Raw genomic sequence first — 20,286 nt, forward strand, 5'->3', positions numbered from 1 at the left:
CAAACCAGTGGTGTGCCTTGACATGGCTGGGCACCCTGCTCCAGCTGCACGCAGAGACAGGAGGGATCTGCACCCCAAACTTGCCATGCACCCCAAACCGGCTGCACCCTGAACCGGGAGAGACCTATGCCCTGAACTCGATGTGCACCTCAAAATGGCCACACTCTGAACCAAGAGGGACCTGCACCCCGAACTAGCTGTGTGCCCATACTTGTACCCTGATCCTGCTGCACCCTAAACCAGGAGGGACCCGCACCCCAAAGCACCGAGGTGCCCGGTCTGGCTGGCTCGTGGCGCGATGGATAACGCTCTGCCGCTGGAAGCAGAGCTGGAGCACCAGCGGCTGCTCAACACCTCCCTGAACGAGTCCTTCTCGAACCAGTTCGTGCAGCCCCCGTGGCAAGTAGCCCTGTGGGCTGTCGCCTACGCCCTCATCGTGGTGGTGTCGGTGGTGGGGAACGTGGTGGTGATGTGGATCATCCTGGCGCACAAGAGGATGCGCACCGTCACCAACTACTTCTTGGTGAACCTGGCTTTTGCCGAAGCCTCCATGTCCGCCTTCAACACGGTGGTGAACTTCACCTACGCCATCCACAACGAGTGGTACTACGGGCTGCTCTACTGCAAGTTTCACAACTTCTTCCCCATCGCCGCCGTCTTCGCCAGCATCTACTCCATGACGGCCATCGCCTTGGACAGGTGAGCTCTGAGCATCAAACCCCAAACCCTCCCCAGCTCCCAGATCCGCCTCCACCCGGGTGCTGTGCTCAGCTGTCTGATCACGGGAGAACACTGACAAATAAAGCTTGTTTTGGTAAAAGAGGGTCAGAAGTGATCCCTCTCCCTGCCCTGGTTGCAGGTGGCTTTGGGAATCCTTTGTCAGCTCTGCAAAAGGAGCTCGAGAAAAGGTTTTGTAGCCTGCGTGCATGTCAGTAGCCTGTCTTGGGTGAGCATTTATAGCATCGCTGTCCTTTCCCTTCCCGGCTGCGCTGCAGAGCCGTCCATTCCTTTCCCAACCTCCTCATTTAAAAGCCAACTTGATATTTAGCCCAACATGGTATCACCTCATGACATAAAATACATGGCGGTGTCGGACGTGCCTCCGCTGCGCTGCAGGAGCTGGTTCACGTTGCTTGATCGGGGTTGGGAACTATCTAAGGAGCCTCGGAGAGAAGCTCCGGCTCGGGAAAAGCATCTTGACTCGGCGAGCGTGTTGTCGCGTTGCATGGCGGCGTGTCCCCCCCAAGCAAACCCACCTTGATTTTATTCGTGGGCATCAAGGGTGAGAGGTGGGTGCCAGGGGTTTCTTGTTTGGCTGCAGCCAGCACAGCTTAGGTGGGATTTTTTTTCACTGTCTGGTTTCTGCCAGCGCTGCCCGATGGCTGGGGACCGCCGGCAGAGCGAGATCCCGCTTGCGTTTTGCCACGATCAAAAGTTCAGCAAGTGCTCGGCGGGGTGCAATGGCCCAGGGGGACGCTGCCTTTTTCGCTGCAGAGGGATGCGCCGGGGTCGAGGGACACAAAATAGCCACGCAACTCCCCTCTCTTCTCTCCCCTTCCAAAAAATCTTTTATTTGATGGGCATTTTCACACCAGCGCTAGAGATGAATCGAGGCTCTCAGACTGCTTTGCAATTCCCTCTTGAGTAGCGGCATTTGGAGCGCAACAGATTTTTCCAACGCAACATATTTCCCGAAGACAGCTCGGCTCTGCAACACCTCATTTTGGTCCTTCTTCCCAGGGAGTAAAAGACATTTTGGCTGGGGATACAGGCGAAGGGGAGGGAGGAGATTTGCGCTGCCGTATGCCAGCACATTTTGAGCTGGTGTCTAAGTGCTGCACAAACTGGCACGGCTATTTCCCGACGAGAAATTATAGCCCTGCCACAACTCGCACGCTGACAGCTTGGGAAATGGAGCTTGAGACGGATGATGCTCTCTAGCCATTAAAAACAGGCTCAGGTTTTGGTTTTGCTCTGGAGTGGTTACAAGACCCTCTCCCCAGAATAAATCGGATGTAGCCAAGTTCTCATACCGGAGATGCGAGGAGAATTAAGGCAATAATAAATAAAAAGAGGAATACTATCAGTGTGGCTCTGTTCCTACCCGATGGCGTTGCTGGCTCCGTTTCAGGAGCATCTGCATTTCGAGGATATTGGGGATCAGCCAGCAAAGCCCCTTTCAGGTTAGGATGAATTAGAGAAATGATTATTTTTGCATAGTTTGGGTTTTTAGCCTTTGGTCCACACCCCAGAATAACCAGAAAAGCAAATCTGCCAGGGGAAGCTGGAAGAATACGTGTGAAATGGGGAGCGAAGGCAGGTCTGGGAGCCTAGGGCTGAATTTGGGGGGAGGGAGGGGGGAAATGGTATTTCCAGCTTGCTTCTTGCATCTGCAAACCCTTAATGGAGGCTTGGTTTTCCCGTGGCTGGGCTGCAAAACCCATGCGTGCAGGCTGGGCTCGCCCACCAAGAAGGACCCAAAAGAAGCCGCAGCCTCAGCGTGCAACCCCCTCCTGCACAGGGCTACCTGCTGCATTTCTTGGCCCCAAATTTCCAGCGAGGTGGGAAATTGGGAAGGTGAAGGCAGCAAAGCCCATCCCCTGCCCCTCCAGGCAAAATAGCATGCAACATCACCTCCAAGAGCTGGAAAATTGCTTGTTTTCCTGTGTCTGAGACCTGACAATAGTAACTTAAATGAATGAAATGCAGGAACTTTTCCCAGGAAGCCAAAAGGAAAGAATTTGTCCTGATAAGCAGCAAAAAGCTGTGTGGGAACAAGGAAAGCAAGTACCTATATTCGGAGCAGCAGAGGCAGGTAGGCTCAGCAAAATGGGTTCTATTCACAGCCAGGATGTATCTGAAATCAAACACGACTGCAGTTGTGATTGTCACCAAAAATTAGGAAAGCAGAATTGAACGCACCTCGTGTTCCCGAAGTGTATTAAGCCATCTATCAGAGCGGTTGGATACGGAGTCTGAGGGCTCGGAGGAGCATCAGTCTGCAGATTGCTCCCCTAAATCATCTCCGCTGGTGCTTTCTGCAAGCAATTTCCAGAACATCCTCACCGGAGGATACGAAACCGCCTTGGAAAGACTCGGCACAGCCGTAACAGAGTTGTTGAAAGAACAAGCGAGGAAGGGGGTTTGAGTCTCCCAATGGGTTTGGGTTTTTTTTTGCAGAACCTGCCATGGGTTTGTGCAAGGAAAAAAATAAAAGCTTTTGCTTGAAGCAAGACCATCTGCTCTTTCACCAGGACCGATTTCAGCCTGGGCACAACCACTCTGAAAAAAATAAAAACAAGTGTTATTTTGAACCCTGCAACAATAGGAGGAAATTCAGGAGTCAAGGCTGGTAAAGTCTGCGCAGGAAAAGCCATGATGCTGCTTCTCAGCATCCTGCAGAAGTGGGGGCCAAACAGCTCACTTTGGCTCTATCAAATTTGCCACGTCGTTCGTTTTCAGGCATATCAGTTCCAGAGCACATCACATATCTCTTTCCGGCTTCAGATTCTCCTTGTGACTTGTCTTGAGAGACAGAAAATCCTGGTTTTTTCTAGTCTTACGGGGAAAATGAGAGGTCAGCAGTGCCCGTGGTGAGCCCAAGCAAATTTGCAGCCACACTTAGAATAAAAAACCCAAACTCTGGACATCCCTAAGTTGCAATGCCTACGGCACATGGGACAGAGCATCGTTAGATAAAGCATTGGTGTTTTCTCTCTCCTTGGGACCTGGATTCCTTTCTGAGCACCACCACTCGCCTGCACCGTTAGCAAACTTCGGACGGAGGAATGAGTTTCCATGATGACGGACAACTGGGAACGCAGCTGAAGGTGAAGAACCCAGATTATTTGCAGAATCAGAAAAAAATCTCATCATCCCTGATCTCAAAACTTGACGTGAGCTAAGCCGAAAACACCGCAGACTGAACAAATCCCGAGGAGCAGGCCGAGTGCCTTGCCGTGAACTCAGGGTGAAGACAGACTGAGCAGCACTTGGGCTATTTAATACCAAATTATTTCCCTTTTTCTGCAGAGAGTCCTCCGCTCCAAAGCACCTATAAAAGTCCCACAAATGGTGCGACTAACCTGCAACTCCTAGACCAACTTGATGCTTTTGCTCATTAAAAGAGCCCCCTCTCTGACCTCCACCAGCACCAACACTGCCAGACCAACACGCAACGTTGGGCAGTCCAACCAGGATCTTCTTTACATTCCCTTTTTTATTTCCAGATGGGTATTTCCAATTTATATTAGGTGTCTTAAGATCCATGGATTTGCCAGCAGGAGCTGCAAAAGAAACTTTAAATCATGTGAGCCTTCATTTACCACCGCAGCTCCTAAAATGGCTAGTCTGCAGCCGAGACCCGACAATATTTCCCCAACCCCATATTGTTTGCAGCAGAAAAACTGGCTCAGAAAATTATTTACTGCTTGCGAGCTTGAACTCCCAGGTTGGATGAACCAGCTGAATATCAGGAATATATTCACCAGCTCAGCGACCCCAAGCCTTCCCTGAGAGGTGATTACTGCAGAAAGAAACCCTCCGGAGAGGACAAATTACATCAGCGCACCGACAGATTAATTAGTCGTTTACACCCTAATATAGCACCAGGGTTTGGGGTTTTTTTTAATTTTGACTTAATGGACTTCTGGGGTTTACAGAGCAGGACTTTGATCTGCGCCCGGCGCTGTGTAATCTTGCTCTGCTGGGATGTAATTTGGAAGATGGAAGAGCAAGGGAAAGGAGCCTGGGTTTAGGGCCAGCAGCCCCTGCGCCATCCGCCCTGCGGCATTGCCTACGCACCAGCTAGCGATAACCAAAGCAGCTTTTTGCATTCCTGAAAACTCAAGCATCACCGAAGACAGCAAAAACCCAACGAAGCTGCTGGATACCCAGCACGGAGCTGGCTCAAAGCATTGATCTCCCAGCTGGGGTTCAAAAGCAGGGGGACAAGGATGGACAAGGGAACGCCTTCGTACAGGGTCGCTCACCAAGGCTGCTTGATGCCCCTGCTCCCAGCAGCAGTCTCTGATCTGATGGGTATTAACCAGAATTAATCCCCCCCAATACCCACTAGATAAGAATTCAGCCTGTCAAAAAATAAATTACAGCTTTTTCCCCCCTCCTTTCCTTTGGAAAGAAGAAGGGGCTTGAAATTCCCCCGGCAATCAGTACAGAACTAAGAGGAATTAGCGATGGTTTGGTGACTGGGAGATGCGGGGCACTCAGATTTTCAGCAGGCTTTTGGGGTGATCACGGTGCTTAGCTGCAAGTTGGGCGCTGCCACAAGCCACCATAGGAGTTGGAGGGCTTCCAGTGAGATATTTGGGTTATCCAATGGCTTTCTTCATTTATTCCTTAATTTATTCTTAATTCCTTGGTGGGAACCACCCATACACTAAGAGCGCCAGGTCTCATGGGTCACCAGCCCTGGGTTTTGTGTGGTTTTTGTTCTCCCCCTTCACTCTCCAGCTATAAATCAGCGCCAGGACTAATTGGTTGCTAAAGTCCCATAGGTGCCTTGAATAACAGCGGGGCTGGGTTGTGCTTTGGGTCCTCCCCAGCGCTGTCGGGAAACGCGATGAATGCAGGAGGGAGCTCTGCGCCTCCTTAACAGCCTGCTGCAATTAACGGCGGTTTGATCCCGTTCCGCCTGCATTTGGCTTTTAAACCCGAGCATGCCCATGGGGTTTGCAACGCAAGAGGAACTGTGCAGGAAGGCAGGGGAGTCTGCAAAGCTGCCAGCCTAACTCAGGTCGCTGTTTGGTGATGGGTAACACCTCCTTTTCGGTGGTGCCCAAAGGCAACACCAAACTGCTTTCAAAAAAGAAAGATGCTGTGCCGTATCAGCGCTCCGGGGAAATGCCGGTGAGAAACCTGCAGCCTCCTGCTTGATGAAGACGCTTTGCCGAGCGTTGAGCATCACTCCGGTCTCGGGGCAGGAGTGCGCTGCCCGTCCCTCAGTTTGGACGGTTGCTGGTTTATGACAAAGCAATAAATAGGAGGAAGCAGCTGCTTGCGGTGCCTTCGTCCCTGGCGTCGTGTTGCAAGCCCGCAGGGTTCAGCTAGCCTCCTTGGCCACCATCCAGACACGAGGGGTTTGGGGCCAGCGCGACAAGGCCACGCTTCGCTACGCGAACCTGCTGGAGGGACGGTATCATTGCATCCACGCTCTTGCGACGCAATCCTCGCGGAAAGCAAAAAGGCAGGGTTTTCTCTGCAGACAGGCTTTGTATTTCTTGGGTAGGAAGGACCTGGAGCTGCGCTGGAAGTGTTTGACCCACCTCAATCCAGGGCATCTGCTCCGATTTGGTTGCAAGCTCCCCTGGGAATGACTCTGCACTAAGCCCCTCTTTGCTCAGGACGGGAAATTGTTGTGCAATAAAACACATGGCAGAAACTCGGCATCCTCTTCATTACTCATCTCTTATCTGTTGTATCCTTATTACTTAATGAAGCAGATAAGGAAACTCTGGGATGAAAGACGCTTCATAAATTTTTGCTATTACATTAATCTCATCTCCATGAGGGTGGAAACAATTGTGCAATGTCAGTTACCCAGGTAGACTCCAGATTTCCAGATGCAATTAATAGATGGCTACACTGCCTCGAATGCAATATCTATTTAATAACCGATACGCTCAGAGCTACCCTGGTACGACGATGTACTCAAATGCTATTGTATCGTCATGGTAACACAACCCCCCCCCCCAAACCACACATAAAAATATTTAAACAACAGCAAATGGCATTACTGACGTCATCAAATTGCGTCTGGTGTAAAGTTGTGTGCTTTAGTGCAAAGTCCGCTAAATACGGTGGATTTAAAACATTAAATGCAGTGGGAAAGGTGCAAGGAAAATGCGGCTGCATGGGCATTGGGTCTCTCCTGCAAGGAGCTGGGGCAACCCTGAGCGTGCAAAACTTAACGATGGTTTGCACTTGATCACGGTGCTGCCACCTGAAAGGAGAACAACTGCAGATCATTTTATTTTAAGGAACAGGTATCATTTAAGTCTTCCCAACCCAACATCTTCTGCAGGCAAATGGCCCCGTTCCCAGCGCTACCCCCATGCCCGGAGAACAAAACCTTTCCCTAACACAGGAAATCTGCCCTTAAATCCGCAACCAAGAGCCCATTCCCTATGAAAAATTAGGACCTGAAGACCCCATGGTTGGTTTGTCACCCGCCGCAGCAGCGAAGGCCGGATGCTCCCATAGGGATGCGTTTCCTTTCCTCACCTCCCGCGAACAACCATCCCTAGCAAACTGCAACCCCCAATTTTTTTATGGATGGGAAAACCGCCCTCTTGAACAGCAGAGGAAAAAAAAATAAATCTCTCTAATAGGACACAGCATCTTAGGGAGATGGGCAGAGTGGGGCCACAGAGGCACTTTGCAAGGAGAAATATGAGCTAATAAACTCATTAACTTTGCTTTCGAGAGCCCGCTTCTCACCAGCGCGGCCGGGATCTGCATCGTCGAGCCAAGGAGGGCAGCAGCTTCCCAGCACTTAAGCTCTGATCGATGCCTTTTGTGCCCAGCGCTGCAAAACCAACGCACGGGGCCAAACGCCTGCCAGCACCTTGCAGACACCCCGGGGGCATTGCAGCTGCACCCCGTGCCCGCGCTCTGCATTTCTGTTTGAATGCAAACTTGTTTGTGTTAATAAAATTCAATAGACGGGCGAGCTTTTATTTTTTCTGAAAAAGTCATGATTTGATGCGTCATTTTTCTTCCCTGCTAAGAAGCGACTGATGGAAGTTTGGCTGCAGCACCGACCCTCTCCTGGGTGATCAAACCTACGTGGAGGGGAGAAGACAACCTGGAGGTACCCGGCGTACGGCTCTGCAGCACAGGGCTGCTTTTCTGCTTCGCGTTCGCTTGTTGGGAAGGAAGATTTTCATAGAATCACAGAATGTTTTGGGTTGTAAGGGACCCCCAGAGGTCACCCAGCCCAACCCCCCTGCAGGAGCAGGGACACCTTGAACCACATCAGGTTGCTCACAGCCCCGGCCAACCTGGCCTGGAATGGTCCCAGGGATGGGGCCTCCACCCCCTCTCTGGGCAACCAAAACCCCACCATAGAAATGCACCACGGGAGAGGGTTTGGCTCAAAACTGAGCAGAATTGCAAGAAAGCAAACTGGCTTTTTGGGACCCGTGTTCTGGAGGTAAAAAAAGACTTAGTGGTGGCAAAAAAAAAAAAAAACCAAAAAAGCAAAAATTCAAAGACAGGAATACACACAAATGTATGGGGTGGAGAAACATGGGAAGTCTGACCGGTCTGAGTTATTTGAACGCGACAGACCCAGCGCTGGAAGCAGGCAAAAGCAGCTCGTTTGCTCCCTGTAACGATGCTTTTCCACCCCAATAGAAGCAAGACAGCGGCTGGCATCCGAGCTAAGGCGGCCACAAACCATATTCTCTGCTCCCCGCCACTCCCCAGTTTGATTTTACATCAAATGTTCTTGTCAAGGAGAGGGGGAAAAAAAAGAAGAAAAAAATGAAAAAAACAAAAAAAAGGAAGCAGTTATTAAAATGTTAGGACAATTTTCTGCTTAGTGATACAATTATCATATAATTATATATTTTAATATGAAATAATTGTCTAATTATTTTCAGGAAGTTTGTACATTTCCATCCATCTCCAGCGTTTTTATGGTCTGTAATACCAGCTACTCTAAGCAGCCCAGACCCTTTTTATTACATTTTTTTTCTTCCCCGCCCTGTCCAGGAAAACTGTTATTATTCTCATTTTTAATCCTGAGGGGCAGCTGAACCCAGAGCATCCCCGAGGGAATATTTCAGAGGTCACTCGGGATTGATGGTTTGGGAATTGCTGCTGAAAAATACGATTTGGGGCCAGTTTTCCCCAAAGCACCGCTAACTTGCTCCCTCCTGCCTCCCTGACCCCATCCTTGCAACGCCAGCGTGGTCAGATGAATTTTGCCACCTCCTTTCCACCAGGAGACAGAGTTGCAGACAAGTCGATGGCGGTTGGAAAGGTCTCCAGGCGACGCCGCTGGGGTTTAAGTTCATCGTTACGGCCATTATTTGGGCATTTTATCAACCACGAGTGCTTCTGCAGCTGCAAAGTGCTTTAAACCTACGAGGAAAGTCCTCGGAAATGCACTGGCAGAAAAAAGGTTGGGGACATAAAAGCATTTCTGGAGGGTTGCAATCAAGTGCTGGCTTTGCTTTCCAGAGGTCTCAGCCTCCGATGTTTCTCCAAGCAAGTATTTCAACAGAAGTGGCCCAACTTTTGTGGAAATCCCTCATTTTCCACCATTTGCATGCTTGAGCTTGAACCATCAGGTCGAGCATCAGCAACAAACCTGGGCGCACAGGTTTCTTTCTGCTTGGGAACATAAATCCAGGGTAACCTGCTCCGAACCCCATGACAAAGCCCACCCAAACCTTATCCAGCTCAGCAAACCCACTAACAAGGGGCTCAGCCAACACCAGGCATTTGAAAGATGAGGAAGAGGAAGGAGACAAGTCCTTGCAAGGCCTGGGAAGCTGCTCGCAAGTACGGTAAGGAAGAAATGAGAAACGTGGATGCTGAAACCAGATCTCGATGCATCACCACCCAGCTGTGCCAGAGCAGCACTAACACCCATTGCCTTGGCTCTTTCTAACCAGCTTCTATTTCAAGTACCAGATTTTCAAGGGATAATTATCAGGTGGATTTTCAGCTGCACAAAGCTGATAAGGTTTGGTACCCCGGGGCAGAGAAAGAGCTGACAGCAGAACCTCCTGCATATTTATATATTAATCCCTATGTCTTTGGCCCTGCAAGCGGCTGCCCAAAAATGCAACACAGGGAGTATTTGCCATCTAGGAAATAATTAAAAGAAAATACTGACCATCCTCTGAAAGAAGGGATGAAGGGAGAAATGGAGGAGGCTGCAAATGCCTCGGGCGATAACACATGCAGAGCGATGCAATGTTTTGCCTCTTCCTGAAGCTTGACGTAGAGCAGGGGAGAAATAAATAAAAAAAATGGTGACGTTTTCACTTAATCCTTACAGCGCTGCTGGCTGCTGCCAGCTTTGCAAAACCAGATTTGTGGAGGGATAAATTCAATCCGCCTCGTCACCACTGGAGCTTTCCTCACCTATGATGACTGATGTTCGAGGGAAGGAGCCGGGCAGGTATAAGAGGCAGACATAGGTGATCTGAGGATCACCCATCCCACGCTGGTCCAGCACTCTTATTTTTGGTTCTCCCCCTGTAACACTCGGCACTGTGAGCTACCATAGAGAGATGATTTTGTGCGGGTGCAAAACTACCGGGCGCTGCCGGCCTTTGTACAAATCGGTCTTTGCAGAAGCAGCCGGTTGCTGGTTGCATTAGCGAAGCTGTTTTTCAGCTAAAAATCAATAAGTGTCTCAAATCTCGAGGGTAAGATGCGGCAAGAGAATCAGAGCATTGGCCGGGGAATCCTCCATAAAGGGATTATTCAATGCTGTTTGCGTTGTGTGGAGTGAGGGGCTGCCAGGATGAATTAAAGGGATGTCAAAAGTATGACCCCCCATGTAAGGGAGACCTAAAACAGCACCAAAAGCTGCAACATTGGGGCTTTCCAGCCTTAATTTCTCTTTTTCTTACCTTACAGGTACATGGCCATCATCCACCCACTGCAACCCCGACTCTCAGCCACTGCTACCAAGGTGGTGATCGGCGTCATCTGGCTCCTGGCTTTCCTGCTGGCTTTCCCCCAGGGTTACTACTCGGTGATGGCGGAGCTGCCGGGCCGGCTGGTGTGTCTGGTGGAGTGGCCGGAGCACAACACCAAGGCATACGCAAAAACGTGAGTTGAACTTTTCCGGCAGTGGGGACAAGTCACCGTACCGAAAAAAATGCAAGAAAAAAAAAAAAAAAAAAGATTAAAAAAAAAAAGCAGTGAGGAAGGATGGGAATAGCTCAGAGCTCCTTGGGGTGGGGAAATCCTCCCTCAACCCCAGCAAGGGCCAGCGCTACACAGTTAACGGTAGCAAATCTCCATCGGGCCACATTAAAGTTATTTAAGGTGAGTTCAGTGCTGCTCATGGTCCAAACATTGTCCCATTCTGCACCACGCTGCCTGCCCTTCTTGGATGCTCATCCTTGAGGGAAACTCGTGTAAAACTGCTAAAATGCAATATTTTAGCTGTGGGGATGGGGCTTGCATTGCCCCCAGGGGCTTATTCAAACACGCAGATATGGCTCTGGTTTCTGCAGCACCTTTCCTGCATCTCTCTAAAGGATTCATGGGGCAAGAGTTATTCCTGAAAGAGGTAAATAGGGTTTTACTGGGGGTATCTTAGCCAGGCAATAACAGAAAAAAATAATAGTTTGGGATTTACCAAGTTGAAATGCCCTGAAGTTCACTCGAAAGCTTAAAATCAAGCTACAAAAAGGGGCAGTACGGCATCAGCTCAGGCTGGGAGGCAAACGCTGGGCTGGGAGGCCTCAGCAGGAAAAAACTCCTTCCTTCCCGTTAAGGTGCCAGCTAATTAAATCTGGCATTTCCAAAGGGTCTGGGCAACCCCGCTGGTCTGCCAGCACAGCGATCTTCCATGGTTTGCTCTTTGAAGTCTGGGAGTCACGCAGCGAGTTAAATGTCATGTGTTAAGGAAAAAAGAGGGGGGAAAAAGAAAGGCGATTGTGATCTCCAGTCCCATGGAGCAACGAATTCGGGCTGTGAAATTGTGCTGGAGCCAAAGCAGGGGACACACACGCACGGGGAGGTGTTTAAAGTCAACCTGAGCCTGGCGAAGGTCTCTCTGCAAGACAAATAAGATGAGTTTGCCAGTCAGCAGCGAGAGGCGAGTTCCAGAGAGCTGGACAGTATCATTTATTATCATCTTATTTATTTGCAGTGCAAGGCAGGTATGGCAAGAACTAAGCTGGGGCTGGCCCAGCTGATCTCCAGAGGTGATTTCCAGCCTTAATTATTCTGGGCTATTGTCATAAATACAGCCAGCGTGAAGAAATGCCGCTGGCTTAGACAGCCCACGTGGCCGGGATGGGGCTGAGCCCCCCCGGACCAAATCAGCAACCGGCACAAGCTCGGGGCCTGGCTTTGACAGATCATTTACTGTTCAGCTGTACGCTGGGGCCATCGCTTTTTCAAATAGCTAATTCAAGAGAAAAATGCCACCATTAACCTATGAACGATTTGCCGCTGGACGCCGGGCGCCGCTTCAAAGCCTGAGCATCCCGTCCTCTTCGGCGAGCCAGGGGCTCTGCAGACAGATGAGGGCAGCCAGGATAGCTGGGAAAGCAGATGCTAAGCAAAAGCTTTTTAAATAGCCAAACCCTAAATATTTGGTGGGGATTGAAAACAACTCACAGCTCAGCAGCGTCTCTCCAAACCGCGTGAACTCGCTTGCACAGCGCAGAGCCGGGCAGAACCCGAGATCTTATTTTACTGCCCCGAAATAACTTTGCAGGGACAGGTGGTTGGGTCACTGTCAAATGCCCTCGCCGCTCGCATGGCCTTGGTGCAGTTATTTAAGGAAGGCGCCGGTGGCAGCTGCCTTGCTTGCAATGCCATGATGAAAAATAATATTATTTTTTCAGCACATAGTGAAAATAGGGGACGTCTCCCAACACAGGGGGGGTCTTTTCTCTTGGCAAATGCAGCCCAGAAAGCACAATGCAGAGGGTATCACAGACCAGGATGTGCACAGGAGGTTTTTTCAGGGGGAAAATGTGCCCGTTCTCAGCCCACTCGTATGGGGGGAAGCGGACAAAGACGGCGCAGGCGAGATGCATCTGCAACAGGAGCCGGCAATTCAACTCAATTCCATTCGGCGGCTGCTCGCCGCTGTTAACTACCGATTCCCTCTCCCGCTTTTGGTTTCGAAATAGATGTCTGATCTATTCCAATTTCATTAGCTGCCATTTCAGTTTGCTGAGGGAAGGGGGAAAGCCACTCCACTGGGAGATAACAGCCCACGGCAACTATCTGGGCTTTGCAAGGCAAACAGAGATGGCAGCCCCCTCCTCCAACATCACCGTCCCATAGCTCCTACAGGCCTTATACAAGACCCTAAATCCCCACACCAAAGACCTTTAAATTACAAAAGTCAGGCTTCTCCAAGTGCTCCAATCCTGCGGTTCTTGTAGGCAGAATAACATACGGATGACTTCACGTGGAGATTGGTTTTCAGCACCCAGCATCCAAAAAACCATGTCCCAGGGCTCTTTGGAAATCTCTGTCCTTACCACGCCCAAGGCGGCTCTGAAAATAAGGGTCAATCTTGTTTATGTTATCTAACAGCTCCTCTGGGGCATTTCTGCATCGCTCTCAGCTGTTTGCAGCTGGTTTTAAGGCCCTGCATTACATGGGAACCACAACGAAATCTTCATCGCAGAGCCACAGAGACGCCTCTTTAATTAGCAAAATAGAAAACAGCCCTACAAAATCCAGCTCAAATGCAATTAGCGCTGGGCGAAGAGGAGGCCAAATGAAATTGCAGGTACAAAACAAGGAGGGGATGGCGTGGCGGCACAGGTCCGGGGCCAACCCCGTTCCCTGCGGGAGTTGCACCAGGCACAAGCCTGACCCATTCGTTACACTTTGGAGATATTATTCAATCAAAGCTCCTGGGAGGGTGAGGGAGTGCAAGAGCAGAGCGTGGCTACAGGGCCTGAACCGCCTTGAACCGATGCAGCACCTTGCATTCAAGCCGGGCACGCATCCCAAAAACGTAGGCAAAGACCCTAAAGCTGTCGGAATAAAATTACCTCCAGACCTGGTGGCATGCGTGGTGCTTTGCAAGCCAGCACCGTTCAAGCCAGCCGCGTTTCGGCACCGCTATTCCTCATCTTTCTGCAGGGGAGAGGGAGGTTTTTGCAAGCTACGATGGTAGGAAGGAACCTGCAAGGTCAAACCCTCTGTCTTCATCCTGTTTGTTAAAAACAGCATTATTTTTTTCCTTTTTAAACCAACTGCTGTTTAACAAAAATCCTTCACTGAACCCACTGCAATCCCAGCGGCTATCGCAACCCACCACAGCTCCACTGGCTTCACGACAAAACTGTCTTAAGCCTGGGCTAACAGTTTAATCCAGACCCTCTCATTCGCCTTTGGGTTTATTTATACTTGTTATAAACAGACACAAAGATCCTGCTCTTTCCATGAGCCTGGAGAACTGACCCAGACGCTGAATTCACAGAAAAGTTTAATAAACCTCCACAACTAGGGTTTAGGCTGTGGTTTTGGGGACTGGGGTTATGCCTTGTGCCACCTGAGCCCAGCTAAACTGATGGCGGACCAGAATTCAGGCAAGCCGCATCCAAAACCCAATGTTTGCTCTGCAGGGAAAGCCTTTATTTCTTCAGCTTAATATTCCCATCCTTCATGTGTCAAAAAAACCACATTTGCTCCTGCGGGACTGCCAGATAAAAGGTGCGGTAAGAGCAAGCATTCACCTCTAGGATAATTTGGGGTGTAAACAGAGTAGAATCGAGAGCAGAGCCACTCCAGCTAAGACATCCTTGCCTTATGAAAGTCACACAAGTTCTTCGCTGGCCTCTACATCCCACCCCAGGAGGGTGCTAGGATGCCAAAGGCTGGCAGCAGAGGCTTGGAAAAGGTTGCAGTGAAAGCAGGGAATCCTTCCCCGGTCTGAGCTCTGCAGGCAACGTGTCTGCAGGAATTGTGCCAAATTCTCTCTGCCCCTGTGCAGCACTTGGCCTTCAAGCTCGGTTTGCAAGGCAAAGACCGAATAGGTAGAGGACACACACAACGACCATCATTTTTTCTAGGTATCACTTCTGCATGACCATCCTGATCTACTTCTTGCCGCTTCTGGTGATAGGATGTGCCTACACTGTGGTCGGCATCACCCTCTGGGCGAGCGAGATACCCGGCGACAACTCCGACCGCTACCACGAGCAGGTCTCGGCTAAGCGGAAGGTAAGGAGCTCTGAGCATGGTTGGAGCCATAATTCACACCCAAACCCAACTAACCACAGCCAAAAATACTTCATTGGGAGTGGAAACAGGTCCAGACTTGTTGCATGGTTGTTGCTAATGGAGCAGAAAGTGTCCTCCAGATGTGCGTCCTCTCTGAACGCGCATGGTTTAACCAAGATGTTGACCATGTGTTCCCGGTTGGAAAGGTCTGCAAGGCAAAAAGAGGTGGCCCCTTCTGGAGGGTGACACCCCAACTGTGGGGTGTCCAACAGATGACTTTGCTTCCCTGCCCTCTCTTCTCCTCACAGGTAGTGAAGATGATGATCATCGTGGTATGCACATTCGCGCTGTGCTGGCTGCCCTACCACATCTACTTCACCCTGCAGTATTTCAACCCTGAGTGGTACCTGCAGAAGTTCATCCAGCAGGTCTACCTGGCTATCATGTGGCTGGCCATGAGCTCCACCATGTACAACCCCATCATCTACTGCTGCCTCAACGACAGGTAGGTTTCGAGTGACTTTTGGCAGCATCTTGGTGCAACACGGAGGGGAGAAGGGGGAGATACAGAGGGGTCCGATGGGGGAGAGTATAGAGGGAGAGTTTTTCCAGGATGGTTCTGTCCCATCTTCTTCCAGCAGATGCAGGGACAATACAATACTCACCTAAATAAGTCTTTCCTAAAGCCCCTGTGGGATTTGAGGGCAGGTGTCAAAACAGTCCCAACTCCTATTTGGGATTTATCAGTGGTTTTTTCCTCCGTGGCTTTTTCCTCCCCTTAGTGAAAAACAGCTTTTGTTGTTGTTGTTTAGCAGTGCTTAGCTCTGTCTTCCCACTCCTAGCGCGGTCCTTTTGCCACCTCACATCCCTCACCACTGCCTTTCCCCGTCTCTTCTGTCCCCTCCCAGGTTTCGCGTGGGGTTCAAACATGCATTTCGGTGGTGCCCGTTCGTCAGCGCCAGTGAGTATGAGGGCCTGGAAATGAAGTCAGCCAGGTACCTGCAGACACAGAGCAGCATGTACAAGGTCAGCCGGATAGAGACCACCGTGTCCTCGACAGTTGGCACGGCCGAAGAGGAGCTGGAGGAGAGCAGCAAGGCCAAGCGTCTCTCTGTAGACGTCACATCCAACAGCTCCTCCCGCAGCGACTCCAAAACTGTCTCCGAAAGCTTCAGCTTCTACTCCAACACACTCAACTAAGCGGCTCCCCGGCTCTGTCAGCCTCTTGCAAGGATGCCGCTATCCCCTTTCCCTCACTGGGATGCTCCAGCGCTCAACTGACCCAGCATCATCACCCTGATTTATGATGTGCCAGCTTTTTTCCCTGCTGTTTTACCTTCTCTTGCTGTGCTGCTCACTTGACGTCCTTGGGCGAGCCTGAGAGCAAAAGCTTAGGATTAGTTTCACGTGCTCCACCGTGGCTCATGTCCGAACATAAGGGAGGTTTGGCTGGCCTCCACCATTCTCGCTGCCTGTCTGACCCATCACGTACCTGGCAGGTGGATAGGATGCAGAAATGGGACAGAGCTGGGTTTTTCTCCTAAACCATAAATACAACATTGGCAAGTGCTTCCCTGCTTTCTGCAAGGCAGCGGGGATCTCCCAGTGCATCCCACCCCACAGGAAAATGAACCAGTCTTGCACTTTCCTCCTCCCACCTTTAATTTCATTCTCCCCATCACTCTTGGTTGAATATCCAGAGGGGTATTCAATTCACAAATCCAGAAAAAAAAAAAAAAAAAAAAAAAAAAAAATGCTGTTTTCACCTTCAGGAGCCTGTACATCCCCAGGGCACCACCGGCCACTCAACGCTTCAACTAGGATCAGGCATTTCTGCACCGTCTCAGCTCATCCCCCATCTCTCCGCACGCTGGTCTTCTGTTGCCATGCCACAACACAGCTTGTCGCAACAGGGCTCTCGAGAAGGATTTCTGAACTGAGCCAGACTTTGGTTGCTGTTACTCAACCATATGTGCCAAAAGCAATCACTGTGATTTCCTAAAAGGCCCAAGGTGATGGCTCCTGGATAGGTTTTGGAAGCCTGTGGTGGTCTGGAAAAGAAGAGACTGACCATACTGAAATGTTTTTCACACCCTGGAATTGTCTAGAGCTGCACAGAAAGGAGCATAGTAGGATTCCATCAGAAAAACAAAGTTTTGCCAGCAAGGTTTGAAGGGAGACAAGAATTTTACAGGTAGTTTTTACTCTGAGGAGGGTTGAAATTATTCACTTCCACTTTCTGGATTTTGTTTTTATCAGGGAAACTTTTTTTTCTTTTCATCCCCCTGTCTTTTGCATAAAACCTTAAGTTTATGATGTGTACCTGGATATATTAAATATCTTTCTCCTGTTACAATGGATAATTTTCACTGAGGCTGTTCCTACCGAGGGCTCCTTTGGTCAGCAAATGTATGAACATACACTCGAAAGGGAAAAAAAGTAAATAAAACAAGAAGTGGGCAAACTTGGCTTGTTGGGAACAAACCCACAATTTTGGGGGCAGTTTGGGGACAGTTGTATCAACTTTTGGTGTAGAAATCAGGCTCCGAAAATGGATTCATTGCAAGATAGAAACACTGGAGAGATTTGCACAGGGCAAGGAAACGGCTCATTCATTTTCAAGCAGCCGAACATCAGACCCCGCTGAGCACACAGCAGTTTCTGGAAGTAAAGCAGAGATGGCTTTCAGAGCTTTTCAACTATTCAGCCTCCAAACTGGGTGTTGGAAGATCCAGTCATTAATAAATCCCCAGCCACAATGGTTCTTGGAGATAAAAATACACATATTTAAGCAAGGACTCCAGCAGAAATCAAATGAATGGGCAAATAGATGGATCCAAGAGCAACAAAACAGCTGCAAAACCAGACTGACAAGAATTATCATCTTCATTTTTACTCCAAATCCTGCCAAGTGCCACCAGGGAGGAGCAGCTCTTCCAGCCACTTCCATGCTCTTCCCAACCGCTGTGACTAAGCAACGTTACAAACTGCTGCGTGCTTCACGCGCACGCTGGAATACACTATTTTTTTTTCCTGCCTAAACTTCTCACCGTTCTCGTCGCCTTAAGACATATTCCCTTGCCGCTGCTTCCCACGACCCTACAGCGTGGAGAAGGGGGAATGGTGTGAGCCTGCCTGGGGATTTGGTTTTTGTAAAAAACCACCAGCCCCAAGCAGCAACAATCGAAGGGACGGGCAATGCCAAGGGGTTTAACGCAAGGGTTGGACTAGGAAACTTCTCCCACCAACTCCACAGGAGCTGTGCTGCCAATACACGAGAAGGTGCTACAAACCAGAGCCAAATTCTGATTTCCTCCCAGCTGCCAACCCAAATTCAAAATTAAAATGAAACCAAATATCTCGAAATGGTCCTAAGAGCCGAGTAAGGTGAGCAGAGATCTGCTTCATACACCCCACGCACAAGACTTTGCGTCAGGTTGTGAGCCTACAGAAGTCAGCATTTAGGAAAAAAAAATGAAAAAAATAAGATATGTGTGTGTGTGTGTGTATATATATGTGTGTATATCTATAAAAACCACGCTGCCCTTTTGTCCTCCATGTTTTATGCCCCAAGGATGCTGTGACCATAAGATATGCAGAGAAACAACAACTGTCTTCTCACAAGCAATGTTCAGCTTGAAACGTGGGATAACCCCAAGGGCACGCGTGGAGACTTCAATTCAAGCTGACAGTTTACAGCCTGAAAGGCTTCTTGTGCATCTTGTAGAAAACTATCTCTGGAAATAAAGTGGGAAAAATTCCCACCTGTGATAAATGGTGCCAACGACCGTAGCGGAGCCAGCCTGGGATGCCCAAGCTGATGGGAACATGTCAAGGGATCATTCAACAGATGGAGACCAATGCAGGAAAATCAAAACGTTTTGTGGAAATGGGTACAATACGCCCAAACCTGGGGTTTTGGATCCCCCCCTCCAAGTGCCAAGTTATTTTATTGGTGGAGGCAGGAACAGGGACAAGGGTCTTTTCACATTTAGGATCTAGGCTACCCCACAAGACATTTGGGTCGGGTCCATGTCCACGCACATGACGTGCATCAGGCAACGTTAGGTGGTTTCACCAACCTCACGATGCTCCAAGGCCTAAACCAAGGTGTCCCTGGCCCAGGCTTGGGGATGGGACACCTGACCATACGGTGAGTCCAGTCTCTCTGCTATTTCCAGTTCTCCTTTCAAACAGGTCAGCTGTAATACAGAGGCTTTTTCTGGTTTATTAAGCCTGTTTCCCTGGTTTGCTTGCAGATCCCCGATTAGAAATTCAATTGCAAAGCGAGACAGTTTCTTTGTCTCTTTCCTGGCTCTCTGAAATGCAAAATAACAGCATCTGGAGAGAATCACTCAGCAGGTCCGCACACATCCCTTTGCCATCGCCTCCTTTGGAGGCACACAGGTAACTCCCACTATCATTAAGGGGAGATGTCTAAGCCCAATTACAACGCACACCAAGCCAAAACCACTGTAGAAGGGAGCTCTGAAACCCAAATCCCAGCCTAAAGCCATCTCCTTACCCCCAGGGGATTGATATAAGCTCAGGTTTCCTCCCTGGCACTCAGAAATTGCTCTTCCCACCTAGCTCCCAGCGGGAGCATGGAGCAGCAAATCCTATCTCCACACACACCTGAAGCTCTGCTCAATTGCTCCAAAATACAACATTTACACCCTGTTTTGCACGTAACTATTTATCACCCACCAGCTCAAAACAAAAAACAGCAAAAGTCAAGCAAGACCCTGCTTGCCAGAAAAATTAGGCAGCTTTGCAAACATGGAAGTCAAAGCAAAGCAGCCCGTACCAATCCCCACGGTTTGTACCGCTTGTTACGGGATCACAGAATCACAGAATCGCAAGGGTTGGAAGGGACCTCAGGAGATCAGCTAGTCCAACCCCCCTGCTAAAGCAGGCTCTCCTAGAGCATTCTACACAGGACTTCATCCAGGCGGGCTTTGAATATCTCCAGAGAAGGAGACTCCGCAATCTCCCTGGGCAGCCTGTTCCAGTGCTCTGTCACCCTTAAAGAAGTTTTCCCTCATATTCAACTGAAACCTCTTATGTTTCAGTTTGCACCCATTGCCCCTAGTCCTGTCGCTGGACACCACTGCAAACAGACTGCTTCCATCCTCATGACTTCCGCCCTTAAGATATTTGTATGTGTTGATAAGGTCCCCTCTCAGTCTTCTCTTCTTCAGGCTGAACAAGCCCAACTCTCTCAGCCTTTCCTCGTAGGGGAGGTGCTCCAGTCCCTTTATCATCCTAGTTGCCCTCCTCTGGACTCTTTCTAGGAGTTCCTCATCTTTCTTGAACTGGGGAGCCCAGAACTGGACACAGTACTCCAGGTGGGGTCTCACCAGGGCAGAGGAG

At 49.7% G+C, this 20,286-nt stretch overlaps 1 protein-coding gene across 1 annotated transcript; it reads left to right on the top strand.

Moving 5' to 3' along the window:
- Positions 1-298: 298 nt before the first annotated feature.
- Positions 299-16,113, top strand: TACR1 (tachykinin receptor 1). The gene is made up of 5 exons (XM_009643395.1): positions 299-699; positions 10,621-10,815; positions 14,763-14,913; positions 15,222-15,418; positions 15,822-16,113. The coding sequence occupies exons 1-5, from the start codon at positions 299-301 to the stop codon at positions 16,111-16,113; spliced, it is 1,236 nt and encodes a 411-aa protein (XP_009641690.1).
- The last annotated feature ends 4,173 nt before the right edge of the window (positions 16,114-20,286 follow it).

Source organism: Egretta garzetta, unplaced genomic scaffold, assembly GCF_000687185.1.
Source record: "Egretta garzetta isolate BGI_Z169 unplaced genomic scaffold, ASM68718v1 scaffold238, whole genome shotgun sequence".
Taxonomy (NCBI): Eukaryota; Metazoa; Chordata; class Aves; order Pelecaniformes; family Ardeidae; genus Egretta; species Egretta garzetta.

Coding starts and splice junctions, on each gene's coding strand:
- TACR1 (XM_009643395.1), top strand. CDS start 299: ATGGATAACGCTCTGCCGCTGGAAGCAGAGCTGGAGCACCAGCGGCTG. Junction 10,816..14,762: donor ACCAAGGCATACGCAAAAAC/GTGAGTTGAACT, acceptor CATTTTTTCTAG/GTATCACTTCTGCATGACCA. Junction 15,419..15,821: donor TACTGCTGCCTCAACGACAG/GTAGGTTTCGAG, acceptor GTCCCCTCCCAG/GTTTCGCGTGGGGTTCAAAC.